The sequence below is a fragment of the Mustela nivalis genome (assembly GCF_964662115.1).
Source record: "Mustela nivalis genome assembly, chromosome: X".
NCBI lineage: Eukaryota > Metazoa > Chordata > Mammalia > Carnivora > Mustelidae > Mustela > Mustela nivalis.
Window position 1 is genome coordinate 98,293,458 of NC_139040.1, and position 17,482 is coordinate 98,310,939.

The 17,482-nt window shown below is 40.2% G+C and overlaps 1 protein-coding gene across 1 annotated transcript in view; it reads left to right on the forward strand.

The window, feature by feature from the left end:
* The window catches only part of MED14 (mediator complex subunit 14), a gene marked incomplete at its 5' end in the record, with an annotated part of 57,227 nt that extends 41,342 nt beyond the window's left edge, over positions 1-15,885 (forward strand). Inside the window, 8 exons of the mRNA XM_082717804.1 lie at positions 2,522-2,653; positions 4,424-4,606; positions 5,561-5,796; positions 7,945-8,124; positions 8,660-8,767; positions 10,431-10,556; positions 10,958-11,150; positions 13,709-15,885. Of these exons, the coding sequence (XP_082573930.1) occupies positions 2,522-2,653; positions 4,424-4,606; positions 5,561-5,796; positions 7,945-8,124; positions 8,660-8,767; positions 10,431-10,556; positions 10,958-11,150; positions 13,709-13,782 (1,232 nt within the window). The 3' untranslated portion in view covers positions 13,783-15,885. The remainder of the gene's footprint in view (positions 1-2,521; positions 2,654-4,423; positions 4,607-5,560; positions 5,797-7,944; positions 8,125-8,659; positions 8,768-10,430; positions 10,557-10,957; positions 11,151-13,708) is intronic.
* Positions 15,886-17,482: the final 1,597 nt, after the last annotated feature.

The window sequence follows — 17,482 nt, forward strand, 5'->3', positions numbered from 1 at the left end:
ACAAACACAAGCACCACACATGCAGCCTAGACCTTCAGATACCACTCCTTACCTGTGGCTAGATAACTGCCATTTGTTCCTTACGACAGGGTTATGAACGCTGCGTTCGTGACTCAGGAACACTTTAAAAGATCTGAATTAAGAGGAGGTATTGTCACCCAGTGCCAGGCTCACGGCACAGCTCCAAGAAGAGCTAATCACAACACGATCTGTGTCGGACCAACAAATCGAGTCCTACCCACCACCTACCTGTTTTTGTAGTTTTGGGGGAACCCAGGCACACGCATTCCTGCAGTGTCAGGGCTGCTCTCCTGCTAGGACGACCCCTTACATGACAAGTTTGCTGAGTCCTAGTATGTGTGAAAGGTGCCCTGCCCCACAGAGTAGGCCAGCGCACAGCCTGCTTGTCCTAACAAAATGGCTCTGTTGGCAGCCCCGTGAAGCACACTATAGAACTACTTGAGGATGCCTAATTTTTACTCTTAACTGGACAGTTTGTTGGTGTAGCTTAAGCTCTTGCCCTGGGCCAGATGCTCCACGGCGCTGGGGATTCAGCAGCCAGCCAAATACAGTTCCGCTCTCAAGCGTGTCGTCTAGCAAAGAAGACGGGTATCAGATTTCTTGGGTAGATAACCCCCTTACCTGCTCAGCAGAGCTGGCGGAACCACAGATGAAGATTTGGAAGTTATTGTTATGTTGCTGAAGGTCAATGAAGGCTGAGCTGGGTGGGTGAGCTCAGCCCCTGCGGAATACCGGCAGCTGCTTCCCAGGTGTAGGAGCCTGAGAAGGAGCTGCTAGGGAGCAAGGAGCAGAACAGGAGATGTGGGCAGAGAACCCAAGGGGTGTACATTTCTAGGGTATGAGTGAGGTTTTATGTAGAAGGAAGTAGAAATAATTATTTGGAAATAATTACAGTGCCAGACAGGTATATAGTGCTTGCTGTGTGCTAAGCCATGTTCTGAGCACTTTATCCATTTAATCCCTACAGCAACCCACAGCTGAATCTCTAAACGACACTGAAAGGTTATCATGTTGGTGAACATACTGCACGTAAGGCACTGCATTAGGTATTAGGTGGAGGATATGAAATTCTCTTAGACAGGAGTAGAGAGTCGGAAACATGTGAATACCGAGGATAGTGATGGTAATGTAGTGAGTGTCTCCATGTCACATTTATTCATAGTTTGGGGAGCATGGTTCCCCCTTTTCCTGATGCTCAGTAGAAACTAGTCCTGTGGCTAAATCCCATCTTTAAGCTCACTGCTCTCAGTTTTTTAATGTCTGCCATCTAGACCTCTCCCCTGAACTCGAGTCTTGTGTTTTCCAGCTGTCTAGTCAGCATGTCCTTGTAGATGTGTAGACAATGGCTGAGACTCAACTCCTAACACCTGCCCGCCCACTTCCGCACCCTGCCCCACCTCCCGGAAACAGCAGCCCCTTCCTGCCTGCCGCTTGGCCAGAGCTGTTTTGAGTCATGCTGGACTCCTCTTTCTCTCACACCCACTTCAGTCAGTCCCAGATACTGTCCACTCTGAGCTGAGAATTTATACAGATGCTAACCCTCCTCAGCCTCCACCTTTGCCCAAGCCATTAACCATCTCTCACTTGGGTTATTACTCTTGCCTCTAACTGGTTTCCCTGCCCCTGCCCTGTGGTCTGTTTTTTACACTGTGGTTGGAGTGATCCTTCCGGAACAGAAGCTAGTTTATAACTCCTTTGTTCCAAACTTTGCAGTGGTTTCCCATCTCGTTCAGGGTAAACTCTAAGTCCTTAGAATGGCCTACAAGTCCCCGTATGATCTGGGACCCCCCCCCACCATCTCTCTGTCCTCAACTCCTCCCACTTCCCCATGGCTCGCACTGATCCAGCCACACTGGCCTCCTCCCTATTATTTTTGCTACTGCCTTTGGGGCCTTTGGGGCCTTTGGACTAGCTCTGTTTCTTGCCTGGAATATCTTACCCCCCTGGGTATCTTCACACCTTACCCTTCACTTACTCACGTGCTCCCTTCTTAGAGCAGTCTTCTGGGGTTGCTTTATAGAAAGAACAGCACCCATTTCCACCATTACATGATACTGCCCCATTTCCTTGCCCAGGTTTTCTCCATAGCACTTATCACTGCTTGACATACATTTGATGTCTTCCTCATTCTACTAGAATAGAAACTACATGAGGGCAGGAATTTTTGTCTTGTCAACTGCTGCATCCCCAGTGCCTATAGCAATGCTTGGCATGAAATTAACATTCATGCCCACTTGCTGAAAGAGTGAGTGAGCAAACACAAAAGTACACTGGGTATTTTTTTTTTAATTCAGTCACTATAAGAGCTAAAATTTGGGCCCCATTGAATTGATCTCTCTCTCTTTTTCAGTAACAGAATCATTCTACATTTTCTTTGTGCTATTTAAGGGAGCTTTACTACTTATTTCTTTAATCTGTAGAGAGAGTCTTAATTTGAGGTCCTTGGCCAGGACATAGTATGTGTCCTGCAAGATCATCTATAATTATTTTCCTTTATTAGGAAATCTGCATGCTGCCAGCTCCCCCAGTGGGGCTTTGAGAGCCCCTTCACCAGCGTCATTTGTTCCAACTCCTCCCCCATCCTCGCATGGAATCTCAATAGGACCAGGGGCCAGTTTTGCTAGTCCACATGGTGAGTCCATACATGGAAATCGCAATAGCTTAAGAATTTGACGTGAAGTAGTTTTTTGTTAAATAAATTCTTTTCTTATTGCAAAATTAGCACTTTGTTCGTTGGGGAAATCGTCAAAGAAAATGAATTTGTCCTGATCCCACCACGCAGAGATTTACCAGTTAGTCTGTCTGCTTTGGACTCTCTCTCCCCCTCGCTTCTGCCTTGCTATTCCCGTCTAACCCTAACCCCCCGGCTTGTCTGCCTGCTCGCCTCTCTGTTGCTCTCCACCTGTCTGCTTGTCTCTCCTCTCAGACACCTCCCCCACAACTGGGACTATATCATATGTATTGTTTTGAGACTTGAATTCTTTAACTTTCCAACTAAAAAATTCTATTTTGAATTGGTTCAAATAAAGAATACAAGAGGTAGCCAGGGAAGTGTTTTTATGCCACCAGCCACCTAGTTGCTCTTCCCAGAGGCATTCAGTGTTACCCATCTCTTATGTGTCCTTGCAGAGATGTGTGCATACACAGGCAGATGCCTATAACTGTTCTTACTGCTTTTACACATGGGACAGCATACTTCACTACAGTGCCTTACTTTTTTCATCTATTTTTTTCCTAAATGCCATGCCAAATCACAGCATAAAGGACTTCCTCAGTTTTTACAGCTGTGTAGCGTCTGTGGTTTTACTATCTACTATTAATATTTGTGATATCTACATTGTCCTACTAAATGGCTTCATAGTATTCCCTTTTGTTGACATACCATGATTTAACTGCCCTCCTATTGTATGTTTAGAATGTTTCCTTTTTTTTTTTTTTCTTTTTTTTTTCTTTCTTTTTTTTTTTTTAAACAATGGCAAATGGTATCATCTCTGTTCACATGAAATGCTGTACCAATTTGCTCCAGCATCAGACAAGAATGTCTATTTTCATGCATCATTGCCAACACAGGGTATTAGGACTTTCAGAAATCGTAGTCATTTTGATAGGTAAAGAATGGTATCTTCTTGTTTAATGTGCATTTCTTTGATTATTAATGAAGTCAAACCTTTTTTCTTTCACTAGTCTTAGGTATTTCTTATTTTATGCCAGCCTATGTGTTCTTGTGTTTTTTCTTACCAATTTATAAGACTTTAAAGTTAGGATCATTTGCTCTCTGATATATGGTAAAAGTATTTTCTTCGTTTATATTTTGATTACAGAGGGGCATAAATAATACGTTAAAGGTAACTGCGGGATGAAATTTAAATAATCAAATGATTCAGGAAGTTACTGCTTTCAAGACTTGATTCTTGGTCCATTTCTCAGTCAGCATAGCCTTTACTAAAGAAAGAAAAGGGAAAATTTCCCTCTCCTCAGCCTTGGGTAGAATGAAAAACGTAATTTGTCAGGGTTACTTGAAAAATAAAAGATTTCTGCCCTTAAGTGAGCTTTGAGATTTTTTTGCTCAACATTTTCAAAGACGTTTGCAAATAGGTTTTTGAAAATAGGTTGTTGCATAGTGTGTAGATTGTTACACATTGAACATGCTGAAGCTTGTGTGAAGATACCCTTTATCATTTCTCATTCTATATTTTTCTAACTTTGAGTCATGTTAAAAAGTACATAAACTACACAAAATAGAGATTCAGGTGTGCCACATGCAAAAGCCGCATACTTTAGTGAAATAGCGGAAGGGAAAAAAAATGATTGCCTTGTAAAGTGTCAAGCATTTCAGTGGTGTCAAGTACTTTTCAGTTATTAAAATACAGGTTTTGAAAACCATCTGTTCACTTGTTTATAGGAACCCTGGACCCTAGTTCTCCATACACTATGGTGTCACCAAGTGGACGAGCTGGGAACTGGCCAGGGTCTCCTCAAGTGTCCGGCCCCTCACCAGCAACACGCATGCCTGGAATGTCACCAGCCAACCCATCACTACATTCTCCAGTACCAGATGCTTCTCATTCCCCTCGAGCTGGAACAAGTGAGCGGCATCACCATTTTTGTGTCTGTTTTAGTCTAACCTCCACATGATGTCCTGTTGTTTTTTTTTCCATCCTCACATTTGAAAGCTGTGACTTGCTTGTTAAATGGAGATACTTAATAACTTAAACTTTAATCCACTTAGTAAATTGGTTAACAGTAGTTAACTTGCACAGTTAAAGTAAAATATAGGAGAGGAAAATGTCTCCTCCAGAAGTCTTATGAGGTGAGCCCCAGTGCTTCTGGTATATCTACTAGCTTAGCTGCAAAACTAGACCTTGAGGGACACCTCAAGTTAACTGACAAGGTTGTACAAATTAACACAGAACAGAATTGTGCACATATGTTAGTTAGCTTTGCCAGGTAATGTTTAATGACTTAGAACAGCAATCTTACATTAGCTCACCATTCCATAGGTTGGTGATTTAGGCTAAGCCAAGCTGGGTGATTTTTCCAGTTTCTGCTTTGCTTACTAGTATATTTATCATCAGCTCCTGTGTGGGCTGAGGCCTGGCTGGTGTAAAATGGCCCCAGGTGGCGTGGCTTCCTCAGCTCCCTGTGGTCTCTTACTTAATCGCAGGCTTGTTCACCTGATGGCTGGGCGGGGTTCCAAGAACGTGAGTGGACTCCTAGGTTTGCAGCTGGTGCCACATGACTTCCCCTGCATTCTTTTAAGTCACAGCAAGTCAAAGGGCCAGCCCAGATTCCAGGAAGAGAAATGGGCTCCGTCTCTCAAAGGTCTTGCTACAAAGTCACTTTGCAAGGAACCCAGCTAAAGGGAGAGGAATCCTGGCCATTTTGCTAACAGGAAGCTAACATACGATTGTTAGGCCACAAGGAGTAAGGAAAACAGTCTGGATTGCTTTAGAGTAGCAAAGATTTATGATAAAAGCAAAACAGAACAGTGGGACCATGTGTATTTGTGAATGAAATGACATGTTTTCCTTCCCAAAAGGTTCCCAGACTTTGCCAACAAACATGCCTCCGCCTCGTAAACTACCTCAGCGCTCCTGGGCAGCCTCCATACCTACCATCCTCACTCACAGTGCCTTGAACATTTTACTGCTGCCCTCTCCAACACCAGGCCTTGTGCCTGGCCTGGCAGGTAGTTACCTTTGTTCTCCGCTTGAAAGATTCCTTGGATCGGTCATCATGAGACGGCACCTTCAAAGAATTATTCAACAAGAAACGGTATGGGTACCTAGTGAACTCCTCAGTGATGGTTGTCAAAGGATGGTGCTAATAAATTGCCCCACGGAACAGCATGTGAACTAAAATAATGTTCCCTCACTTCCTTTAGCTAGCTTGTGAAAATTGTGCTGTCCACACTGCTCTAGCATTAAAAATGGGCCCCACTATTTCCTTTTCCATTCTTAAGTTAACATGTTCCTGCATTTTATAGTTTCCTGTGCTGTGGCTGACAGGCCCAGAGATAAGTCCTACAGTGTCCCCACAGTGTCATGGGACAAATGCTCCCAGAATCTGCCTTTGCATAGAGTAGCGTAGAAGTAGCTGTTGGCTTCCTGGAATTCTCTTGCTGGCAAGCTGACTTTGAATTGGATTCTCCATTAAAATAAAATTATTTTTGATCACAAGGTTCATGAACAGCTGAATTGATATAGAAAAAGTCAGAAAAAGACTTATGTCCTGTGGTGATATCCTCAGGAAATAGTTCCGAGTTGATAGCCGTGGTTCTAGTCTGACTATCTGGGTTTGTACCCAGTCCATGCCACCAGCTAGTACAAGCTTTGGCAAATCCCTTTACCTTTTTGATAATGGTAGATTATTGTATTTACCTAACTCATAACAATTGTGGGAGTTTGAGGTATTTCTTATAAAGCTCTTAGCGTAATATCTTGGTATTATTCAGTACATATTATTTATAACTCTTGATACATGTATGTGTTAATGAGGTAGAATGGCGAATGTTTAAAATATCTGCTCCGTGGATGGCACCTAGCTATTCTGCAACCTTTATATTTAGATTTGAAAATAATAGAGGTCTTAACATAAATTGAATGAATTAGCATTTAAAAAAATCATTATGAGACCTGTGATCTACCCTTCTTTTGCCACTTAGAAGCCACATAAGCTTTCGGGCATTAGAACCTCATTTTGCTCATCTGCATAATTAATATGTTATGATAGAGCAGGGGTCAATAAACTACTGGCCCTGGTTGGGAGAGGGGAGCAATTCCTACCCACCACCTGTTTGTAAATGAAGTTCTACTGGAATGTAGTCACATATATGAATTTACGTATTGTTGATGGCAGCTTTCAACTCTGACGGCATCATTGAGTAGTTGTGACAGAGACCATGTAGCCTAAAATATTTATTCTCCATTACTTTACAGAAAAATTTGCCAGCTATAAGGTCCCAATCCAGATCCAACATTTTGTAATGGTGCTCTTTATTTTTTTCTTCTACTGTGCCATTTTAAAAAAACTTTTTGTGAAAAATTTTAATCATATATGCAAGTTGAGAGTAGAATAGTATGAGAATATAATGAACTTCTGTGTTCTTATCACCTGCCTTCAACAGTGAACTCCTGTCAGTCTTGTTTCTTCTATAGCTCCTTCTCCCATATGGTTTGACAGCAAGTCCCAGACCTCATTTCATCCATAAAGACCATTTCTTTATCATCATATAGCTAGTTGGTGTCCAGATTTCCCAAGTTATCACGGTGTTTATGGTCTAAAGAAGTAACCAGGGGCACCTGGGTGGCTCAGTGGGTTAAAGCCTCTGCCTTCAGCCTCTGCCCACATCGGGCTCTCTGCTCAAGGGGGAGCCTGCTCCTCCTCTCTCTCTGCCTGCTTCTCTGCCTACTTGTGATCTCTGTCTGTCAAATAAATAAATAAATCTTTAAAAATAATAATAATAATAAAATAAAGAAGTAACCAAACACGTTTATGTCTCTCTCAAACTGGAGACTCCCCCTCCATCTCTTCTCACACAGTTTATTTGTTGAAGCAGCCTTATCTGTTGCTGTGTCAAGTTCCTCACAGTCTGGATTTTGCTGATTGCATCCCTTTGGAATTCTTTAACATGTCCTTTTGACCCTCACATTTCTATAATATTGGTCTACCCTACAAATCTAACTCCTGAATTGTAGCTCAAGTTTGTTACATTACAAGAATATTCCGTAGGTTGTGTTCTGTTCTTCCTTCGAGAGACACCTATAGTTCCTTCTTTGGGATGTTAGCAATTGATGGTTCTCGGGGCCTAGATATTTTTGATTGGGAGCAGGTATCAATTTTTAGTTTTCCCTCTGAAACAGTTCTGTTTTCATTTCCTCTTTGTCTTACATACTAACTTGATGCACCCTTCATGTTTTGCAGCTGCAGCTGATAAATTCCAACGAACCTGGAGTGATCATGTTTAAAACTGATGCCCTGAAATGCAGAGTAGCCCTTAGTCCGAAAACCAACCAAACACTTCAGCTCAAAGTGACACCTGAAAATGCAGGACAGTGGAAACCCGATGAACTTCAAGTTTTGGAGAAGTTCTTTGAAACAAGAGTATGTGTTTCTTAATGCATAGTTTTAATACAGGCATAACTTGTTTTATTGCACTTTATCTTGCTTTGCTTCACAGATACTGGTTTGTTTTTGTTTTTTTAACAAATTGAAGGTTTGTGGCAACCCTGCATGAAGCAGGTCCACCAGGGCCATTTTCCTACCAGCATTTGCTCACTTCATGTCTCCTTGTCACATTTTGGTACTTTTTGTAAAATTTCCAACTTTTTCTTTATTATGGTGACCGATGATTGTGACTCTCTGACAGCTCAGGTGGTAGTTAGTGTTTTTTAGCAATAAAGTATTTTTTAAGATGGGTACATTGTTTTAGACATAATACCATTGCACACTTAATAGATAAACATGACTTTTATATGTACTGGGGAAGCTGAAAACTCACTTGACTCACTTTATTGCAATACTTGCTTTATTGGGGTGGGCTGGAACTGAACTCACATCTCCATGGTATGCCTGTACCATCAACAAAAAGAAGAGTCAAAGTAGAATGTGGAGTAACTTGCTTTATTCATCCCTGTAGGTTGCAGGACCGCCGTTTAAAGCCAATACATTAATAGCCTTCACCAAGCTGTTAGGAGCTCCTACACACATCCTCAGGGACTGTGTGCATATTATGAAGCTAGAGCTGGTAAGTTAGAGTGACGCACATACTTCTATATATAACAAGGACTGTCTGAAGAGGTTGAAGTTGGTGGGAGCAGTGTTTATTGGTTTTCACCTATTTATGTACTTCTGTTTTTCTTTTACACTCTTCTTATTTTTTAAGATTTTATTTATCTTTGAATAGGTAACACAGCCCTTCTGTATCTTTTGAATTGAGATCAAGATGTGATACAGGGGAAATTTCCCATCTATCCCTGTCCAGCTGTCTAGTCTCCCTCCCCACAGGCAACACAAGTTACCAGTGGCTTACCTCTTACAAAAGCAAATACATTTAATTCACTCTTCCTGCTCCTAGATACTGAAATGATGCTCCTGTGGCTTCTTTTAGTACTGTTATGGATTTGTTTTTTAAAATTCTTTAAATTTTTGATCCATTTAAAATATACCTTGGTGTCAAATGTGAGGGGTGGATCTGGCTTTTTCAGATGCCCCCAATTCCCCGAATGTCATTTATCAAAAAATCTGTCCTCCCTGGGGAGATGAATTTCTCTTCTTTCCTGTGAAAGTATACAATTATATAGATGGAATCCAGGTGGCAGCTGATTATATTTTTCCAAGCTTACAGGACTTGCATTCAAATGTTTACAGTATTGCTTTGGGTAATTCCAAATACCTCACTCCTTTTTCCAGTTGGTGTTTTGCTGTTAATATTGGGGACAGCAGTGTTCCTTTGCTGATAGTCTCAACATTTGGCTTCTGCTCTAGTAGCATGTAGGAAACATTTATATCAAAAAGATACCCATTTGAATTTTTTAAGGAAATGTGGAGAAAACAACAACCAAAAAGGCACCAGTGCGGGTGCCTAGGTAGCTCAGTCACTTAAATGGCTGGCTCTTGATTTTGCCTCAGGTCTCCATCTCAGGACCCTGGCATTGAGCCGTGCCTCAGGCTCTGCACTCAGCAGGGAGTCTGCTTCCAGATTCTCTCTTTCTTTTCTCTCTCCCTCTGCCCTTCCCCCTGCTCATGAGCATTCTTTCTCCAAACTACATAAATACATCTTTTAAAAAAAAAAAAGGCAAAAAACACCAGTGAACACAGTTTGAAATTATTAATACAGTTTGACAAGTATGTTTTAGAGAAAGAGCTGGGACTGAGGCTGGGACGTCTAGGTGGCATCGGTTAAGAAGGGTCTTGAATACCAGGTCTTGGTCCTGGTAGGGTAAGGGAAAGGAAAAACATGTGTCACTGCATGTTGCTAAACATTTGTGAGCTCGATTAGAACCATGCTCAAGGACATTTTTCTGGCAGTGATAGATGGTGGAACTGGGAGAGGCAGCCACCGGAAGGGACCATTAGGGGCCACGAGAGAAATCACCAGTCCTGGAGCTTGGTTGCATCTGTCAAAGTAGAGAGGTGGGAACGGATGACAGAGACACCAAGGAAGCAGAATCTGTAGGCCCTGGGAATTAAAGGAGCGGGAGGGAAGGAAAGGGGAACATGTCACACAGGTGTGGAGTTGACTTTGCATGTAGGAACGTCATGTATGCGTTTTCTTTGAAATAATGCAGGCTGTCATTTTATGTTCTGTTAATAATAGATTGTATAAAATAAGATCCTGACCTTTCAGACTCCTATACTAGAGTGTAATTTTAAATGTTCATATGACTTTATCATGATTTCAAAAACAGTTTCCTGACCAGGCAACACAGCTAAAATGGAACGTCCAGTTTTGCCTGACGATCCCTCCCAGCGCACCGCCCATTGCACCCCCTGGGACGCCTGCTGTGGTGCTGAAATCCAAAATGCTATTTTTTGTAAGTACTACCCAATTGTGTGTGAATGTGTGTGTGCACGCGTGCACACGTGCAGAGCCCCTCAGGAAAAAGCCATGCGAGGATAATAGAACAACTCTGGGATTACTTGAGTTAACTGTCGCTGTGAACACAGGCTCAGACTCCTTAATTGTCAGCTTAGATGTGATGTACTCCCGATTCTTCCAATAATAACAGAAACATATTGAACTAGATAATTGTGTGGCACGGTTGCATCTTAACCATAATATTCAATCGTTTGTCACTTTTCTTGTCATCTCTAGTTTTCTTATGTCCAAGGTATCTTAATCTGATAGAGTAAATAATACCTTTGATAAATGGAGGCAAATGTTTTATTTTCTTACTACGTTTTTATTCTTTTTGTATGTGTTGTGTGTCTTCAGCTTCAACTAACTCAGAAAACGTCGGTCCCTCCCCAAGAACCTGTTAGTATTATAGTTCCAATCATTTATGACATGGCTTCAGGTACAACCCAACAGGCAGACATTCCCAGACAGCAGAACTCTTCTGTTGCTGCTCCCATGATGGTCAGCAACATTCTGAAGAGGTTTGCAGAGATGAACCCACCACGACAAGGTACTTGACCAGTAGATGATATTTTATTGCATATATGTTATAAAAGTTCTTTTGAGAGATTCCTCCATCTTTCCTCTGCTCCCACCTTACCCCCCCACCCCCCCGCCAATCCTAGTAATAGAGCGCTGATTGCTGTGGCCCTCTTAATGTCTGCCTGTCGCTTTCTTCCTTTCTCACTGGTTCTTCATTTTTGTCCATGTCTCTGCTGCCTGGACCTCATTTTTGTTAGTGATTTACTATTGGGACTGACCCAGTTGCTAATGCCAGAAGCTTGTATTTCTAGCACACATTGCCACAGAACTGTAGGTTAGGACGATAGACTTTTTCATGGCTGTGAATTCCTGCCCTACCATCGATACCTGCCACTCTGTACATCACCAGTTGAAATGCATGTCGGTTTCTCATATTTCATGGTTCGATCATTAATAGAATATTATCATTCAAAGTTCTGTATCTTCTAAATGTTTTGTGAAGAATAAAAGCTGATACAAATGGCATCACTGCTTTTTGGGCTTCTTAATAAGTGTCAGGCGGGTGCAAGTGAACCTTTTCACCAAGTGCACAATGAAGCTCTCAGACAACATTTTCGAGGAATCTTGGATGTTTCTGGCAGGTAAACCAGGTCCCTTCCACACTGTGGTAGCCTACACGGAACACACAACTCCTAGCAGTGGTGAATGTTTGGTCACAAAAAGAGCACTTTTCTTCCATTTTGCTTGTTGCTAATTTTAAGGAAATTAAATTTCAATTAAAATTTGCTTATTTCTACTATTAAGGAAGCCCTCTAGCTTTCTGCTTAGGATGTATGATAACAGAATTACATTTTTAAATGAGGGAAAGTTGTTCTCTGAAACATTTTTTAGGTACCACAGTGTTAAAATTTTACTAGAAACAGGAATCACGGGAGAAATTGTTTTTCGCTATTTATTTCTCCATATTGTATATACGTAGGCAAGTTTTCACTCACATAGAGTTTACAAGGAATGCACTGGGCAGTAGAGAAGGGTATGCTTCCTTTGCTGTAAGACTTCTTCCACTTCTTAAAATTTTCTGCTTTCATCCTTTGACTTATCTCTTCTTTCAGCTACAAATAGGTCCTTCAGAAACAAAGTTTAAAGTTAAAAGAATTTTCAAAGTAGCAGTCCAGTAGAACTTTGATGATAAGACCATTTCTTCACAAGCAGATGATTATCATTACTATGTCTTGTGGAATTTACAATTAAAAGGAAAGAATGTTTTGATCCTCTTGGGATCAGACACATTTTTCTACCTATCAATAATGAAAATGTGTTTTTGAAAAAGGAAAAAGAAGGATATAACTTTTCCTTTTATTTGAGAAATTGTTGGGATATTTGGGGAGTGTTTTTCTTTACTTTTTTAGTCTTTTTTTTTTTTTTTTTTTTATGTCTACCTTAGATTGAGCAAACCTGGGGTTTCATTTTTTCTCTGTACCAGTTGGAGGAAAGCTTGCAGTAACTTGCACAGGGTCACTGCACGTCCCACCCTTTGCCAGAAGGCCATTCTTCCATTGAGGCCTCCCGTTCTCTCACTGTAGCATTAGGCCATGTGCCAGGAAAGGGACCCAGCTTTTGGTTAATATTATTTATAGCTGGTTTGGGTTTATTATATTTAAGTCTATGTAATGTTCAGAAGAAGTACGAGGCAGGGTCTCTGGTTTCTTTGAGCAAAGGGGAAATTAAAAGGATGAGTCCTTAGCCTCCCCCCACTTGCCCGCCCTCAACAAGTCTTGTTTTTGGATTGTCCGTGTGCCATATACTTCAGCGCCCCCTCCCCGCCCCCCGTACCTGTTACTTCCTCCCCTTCCAGTGAAGTGCTTTTAAGAATCACTCTTTTTTCATTAACTGATACAAATGTTGAACTCCAGAAGTTGATCATTTCCTTTACATTTGAGAAAAATCCAAAATGTGTCATATAACTGCACTGCCCAATATAACTGTCACTGGCCACATGTGGCTATTTAAATTCAAGCTAGTTAAAATTAACTAAAATTTAAAATTCAGTTCCTCAGGCAAACTAGCTACATGACAGGTACTCAGGAGCCACAGTGCACATACGGAGTATTTTCATCAGCACAGAAAGTTCTGTTGGACAGTGCGATCATAGGCATTTTTACCTGGCCTTTAAAGCAACATTAGAAGGACATCGTTGCTGTTGTAACTGATGCATAAATCTAAATTCAATCTTTTCATTAGATTCAGAATGCATAAACAAACTCTCAGTAGCATCGAAACCCAATTTTAAAGGCTTATCCAATGCTCCAGTGTTTCAGTGGAGAAACTCAAGGCATTTCTCCTTAAATTCAAACCTAACGTGGACTTGCCCAGAATTTCCTGAGAAGAAAAACAAATAAAACCAGAACCAAGTATCATAACACCGAAGCTCAATCCCCTGTAGCCTGTGCAGTTAAACTTTAGTCTTTTATTTTGACCCTTGAAGTTCTTGCTGATTTTAGATTTAATTATCCCTACCCCCACCAGTGTGTTGACAGCATCTTTCCTGTATTGCGAATAGCTAATGACCATTTTTCTCTGTTGCAGGTGAATGCACAATATTTGCAGCTGTTCGTGATTTAATGGCTAATCTTACACTGCCCCCTGGTGGGCGTCCATAGACACTATTGTTTTTAAACCAGGAAGGCTGACAAATGAGACAAAACAGCAAAAAAAAAAAAAAAAAAAAAAAAGAATTTAGCCTTCAGTTTAAAAAAGGACTTTTTTGACTTTAAGAGCTAAATATTCTAAACTGGCAAAAATTTTCAGGGTGCACTTCTTTCATCAAAAAGACCATCAATCTTTTTTGTATAGTGAACTTGTATAGTATGTTTAAATGGGACACATTTCAAGCTAGGTAAAACATCGGTGTCCGCTTGCCAGTAATAGATTTAATATTCTGTTTTATACTATAAAGTTATGGAAATGCCAAACTTGTTTATTTAATTGTTTTCTTATGTTTTGGGTGTAATAGTCCTTTTTTTGGTTTTCGTTTTGTTTTTTAAGGCAGGTCTGTCATTTTTGAATACTGTAAAACTGTGATAAACTTTATATTGAAGCTGTATTTTAATATGCCCGCTTTGAGTCCTTACATGAAAATGTTCTGGGAGATGTTATAAACACATCCCAAGGAAGCAATATTTAATAAAACTAGGTTTAAAAACAAAACAAAACAAAACAAAACAGTGACACTCACTTGTGTGTATATCAGCTCTATAGACTTCTCCTGGCCTCCCTTCATCTTTCACCTGGTGGAGCCAATAATTAATTTCTAATGATAATGTCTGAAATTTGACCAAGAACATCTTCTTTGTTTCAAGATTAATTTATTTTCTTCAGACATTCCTAACTTGATTTGTGGTGAACATGTAGCACTGTAGTTGTCTTTTAGTGTAGGATTCAAGTAAAAAACAAGGTGAACCCGTCTTTGAGAAGAGACAGCGGTAGTTCGTATTGATCAAGGATCTCATACTGCAGTCATTCTCATCCGTTGAAGATACGGAAACTTTTCTGTTAGGCAAATTTAGTTTACAGGATACTTCTGCATACAGCATGAATTAGGAAACCTAGAACTTGAGTGTTCTACCCTTGCATGAAATTTCTGTGACATTTCTTTATCTTGCTTAACTTCTCCGCCCTTGCCTTCCCCACCACGCTTGGGGTTGTTCTAAACAATCCTAACTTAATTCATTGTCAACAAAATGGTAAAGTGTTTCGCTTGGAAGAAACCTGGTTACAGTGCCCTCACTTTGAAGAATCCAAGATTCGGTGCCCGTCCAGGGTCAAGTGGAGTTTCTGATACTGACACATCTCAGCAGAGTTTCTTTTTGGAGCACCGTGCTGTCTCTCCCGGGAGTCAGGGACTTTTTTAAGCTTCAAAGAATGTGATTAGAAGAGAAGCAAAGGTCTTCTGATGACCTAATGTTATTTGGGAAAGTTTTTTATGTGATAATACTGTACTGAGTTATTTGGTCACAGGAATATTGGCTCTCCAGTAAATTGTAGACACTCTAATTCCACTTTAAGATGATTTGAGCTTCTGTTAACTATCAGCTACCAAATTCTAATTTCAGGCATCTCACTGCAGCTATGTTGTATCTGTTCTCAACTTCGCTTGATTCTCCATTCACTTCTGGTCAGAGTGCAGGCCTTCTTTGCCTTTCTTCGTTGTCTTATTTCTACCTTTATCCCCTGCTTCTCGCCCAGCTCTACCACTGTTTAGGAACAGGTGACTGGACTTTATCCTTCCTTTAACTTACCTTTTATCCTTCGGTTTTCAGTTCTCCTTAAAATGGGAATCGCATCAGTTTGGCAATTTAACATGTCTTTATCAAGGGTCAGCCCTTTTCTGTTGGGAGCTGAATCCTTTCTTTCATGTAGAAATCTACATGTATATACAAGAAATGTATTTTTATCAGCAGGATAATATTGTCTCAAATTTTATGAAAAGAGTAAACTTTTCAGGTATTCTTTTTAAGTGTGGTTTTGAAACATTAATTGTATTTTTTAAACACGATGCATTCAGTGGACACTTTTTTCCTGATTATAACTCGTCTCTGAATGCCTCGTGCAAATCAAAATAGGATTCAGTGAGCAGAATTTGCTTTCAATGCATAAGAATAAACCCATGAATATGAATTTTGATATGTTTGGTACTTGGAATTGAAATATACTTTATTAAAGCTTGAAAACACTAGCATTCAAATCTTAGGTTTCAGCATAAACCATGTCTTTTGCCTCTTTTGTTACCCAGGTTCAATCAAAGGGACTGGATGCCCATAGTAATTTTTTTTCTGATAGGTAGTTGGGGTCTTAACTTTGAAGGTGTTTTCAGTGTAATTTTAGTAATTTCGGTAATAAAATTTATACAAGTTTCAGAGAACTACCAACTCTCTCTAGTTAATTAGCATGGAGACATTTTGGACTGTAGTCTGGCTTAGCATTATTTTGATCTCGAAAGAAGAAATTGGTCCTGATTTGCCAGCTTCTTTTTTTCATTTGCTGAAATGCTGTTTCAGAATGTATAGAAGTACTTTCAGAATTAGAGAGGAAGAAAGCAAAAAATTCAACAGAACATATCAAGTTACTAATTACAGGGGCCAAACCTTATGTATGAAAGTTAAATCTGAGCTAGTGCAAGCTGAAACTAAAATACACATGATTTAAATTTAAATACCATTAATAACTATTGCAGTTAATACAAGAACTCATTCAGCCACAGGATACTAACCGTTTGTTAGTCATTCTGTGGATCATGATTAATTTGATAACTTCAAGAAGTATAATTTTGCTACTCTAAATTCAGAACCCAGTTTCTATGTAAAAAAGTTTCTTTCATGATTTTCCCCTCAAAGAACTATCTATTATGTTTTACTTAAATATTTATTAATCCAAGTTCTTGGTTCTTGATATAAAAATCAATATACAGAAAATTTTAAGAGAACTTATCAGGAAATTTAAAGGACAGAAAGGAAAAATGTTAATGCATCTTTCATTATTTCTTGGGAAATTTCCTCTTTCATTTGGTTTGATGGGAGTGGACAGTCTTATGTCTAAGGAAATGAATTGAAATTTACCTAGGGTGGATTTAGTATTGAGGTTATTAAGAAAAAAGCTGAGGCCAACGAACATTGTACTGCACAACCCCAGGAGACCAGATCTCACCATTTTCTATATATTGTCTCCACTTCCAAGTGGCCAGTGATGTGTTCAAATACCTTGCCCAGAAATATGACTGATTGATGGAAGGGCACGTTTAGATCCATGTAAAATAATAGCTAATAGTTCCTGAGAGCTTTCTATTGCCAGGCACTGTCCTAAGTATTTCAATGTGTATTTAATCCTCACAACAACTCAGTGGGGTAGGTATTAATATCCTCCTTTTACAGATGAGTAAACTGAGCCCCAGAGAAATGAAGTAATTTGCTGAGATTAAAATTAAGTTTACTTAAGATCAAACAGTTGAAAAGGGGCAGTTGAAATTCAGAGCTAGGGCTCCTACATACTGGTGCCACTTTGCTCTTGACCACGAAGTCAGGGGAAAGTTTTAACACTCTTCCAAGCTCAAGATCTGATCCTCATGGCACTTATTTGGAAGTTAACTAAGAGTGCCTTATGTAAAAAGCACTAATTATAACCAAGAGTATTAAATAATCATCCAAGTTGGATGCTTCAGGACCATAGTGGAAGAAGCCCTTATCCGACTCTGGGTGGTGCAGCGCCCTCCACAGAATCTAGGGGATGTGCATCTTGTTTGCTTCTGCTAGATGGTCCAGTGGCTAATGTTTTTGAGCTTTGTGTCACCTTGACCCAGCAGTTGCA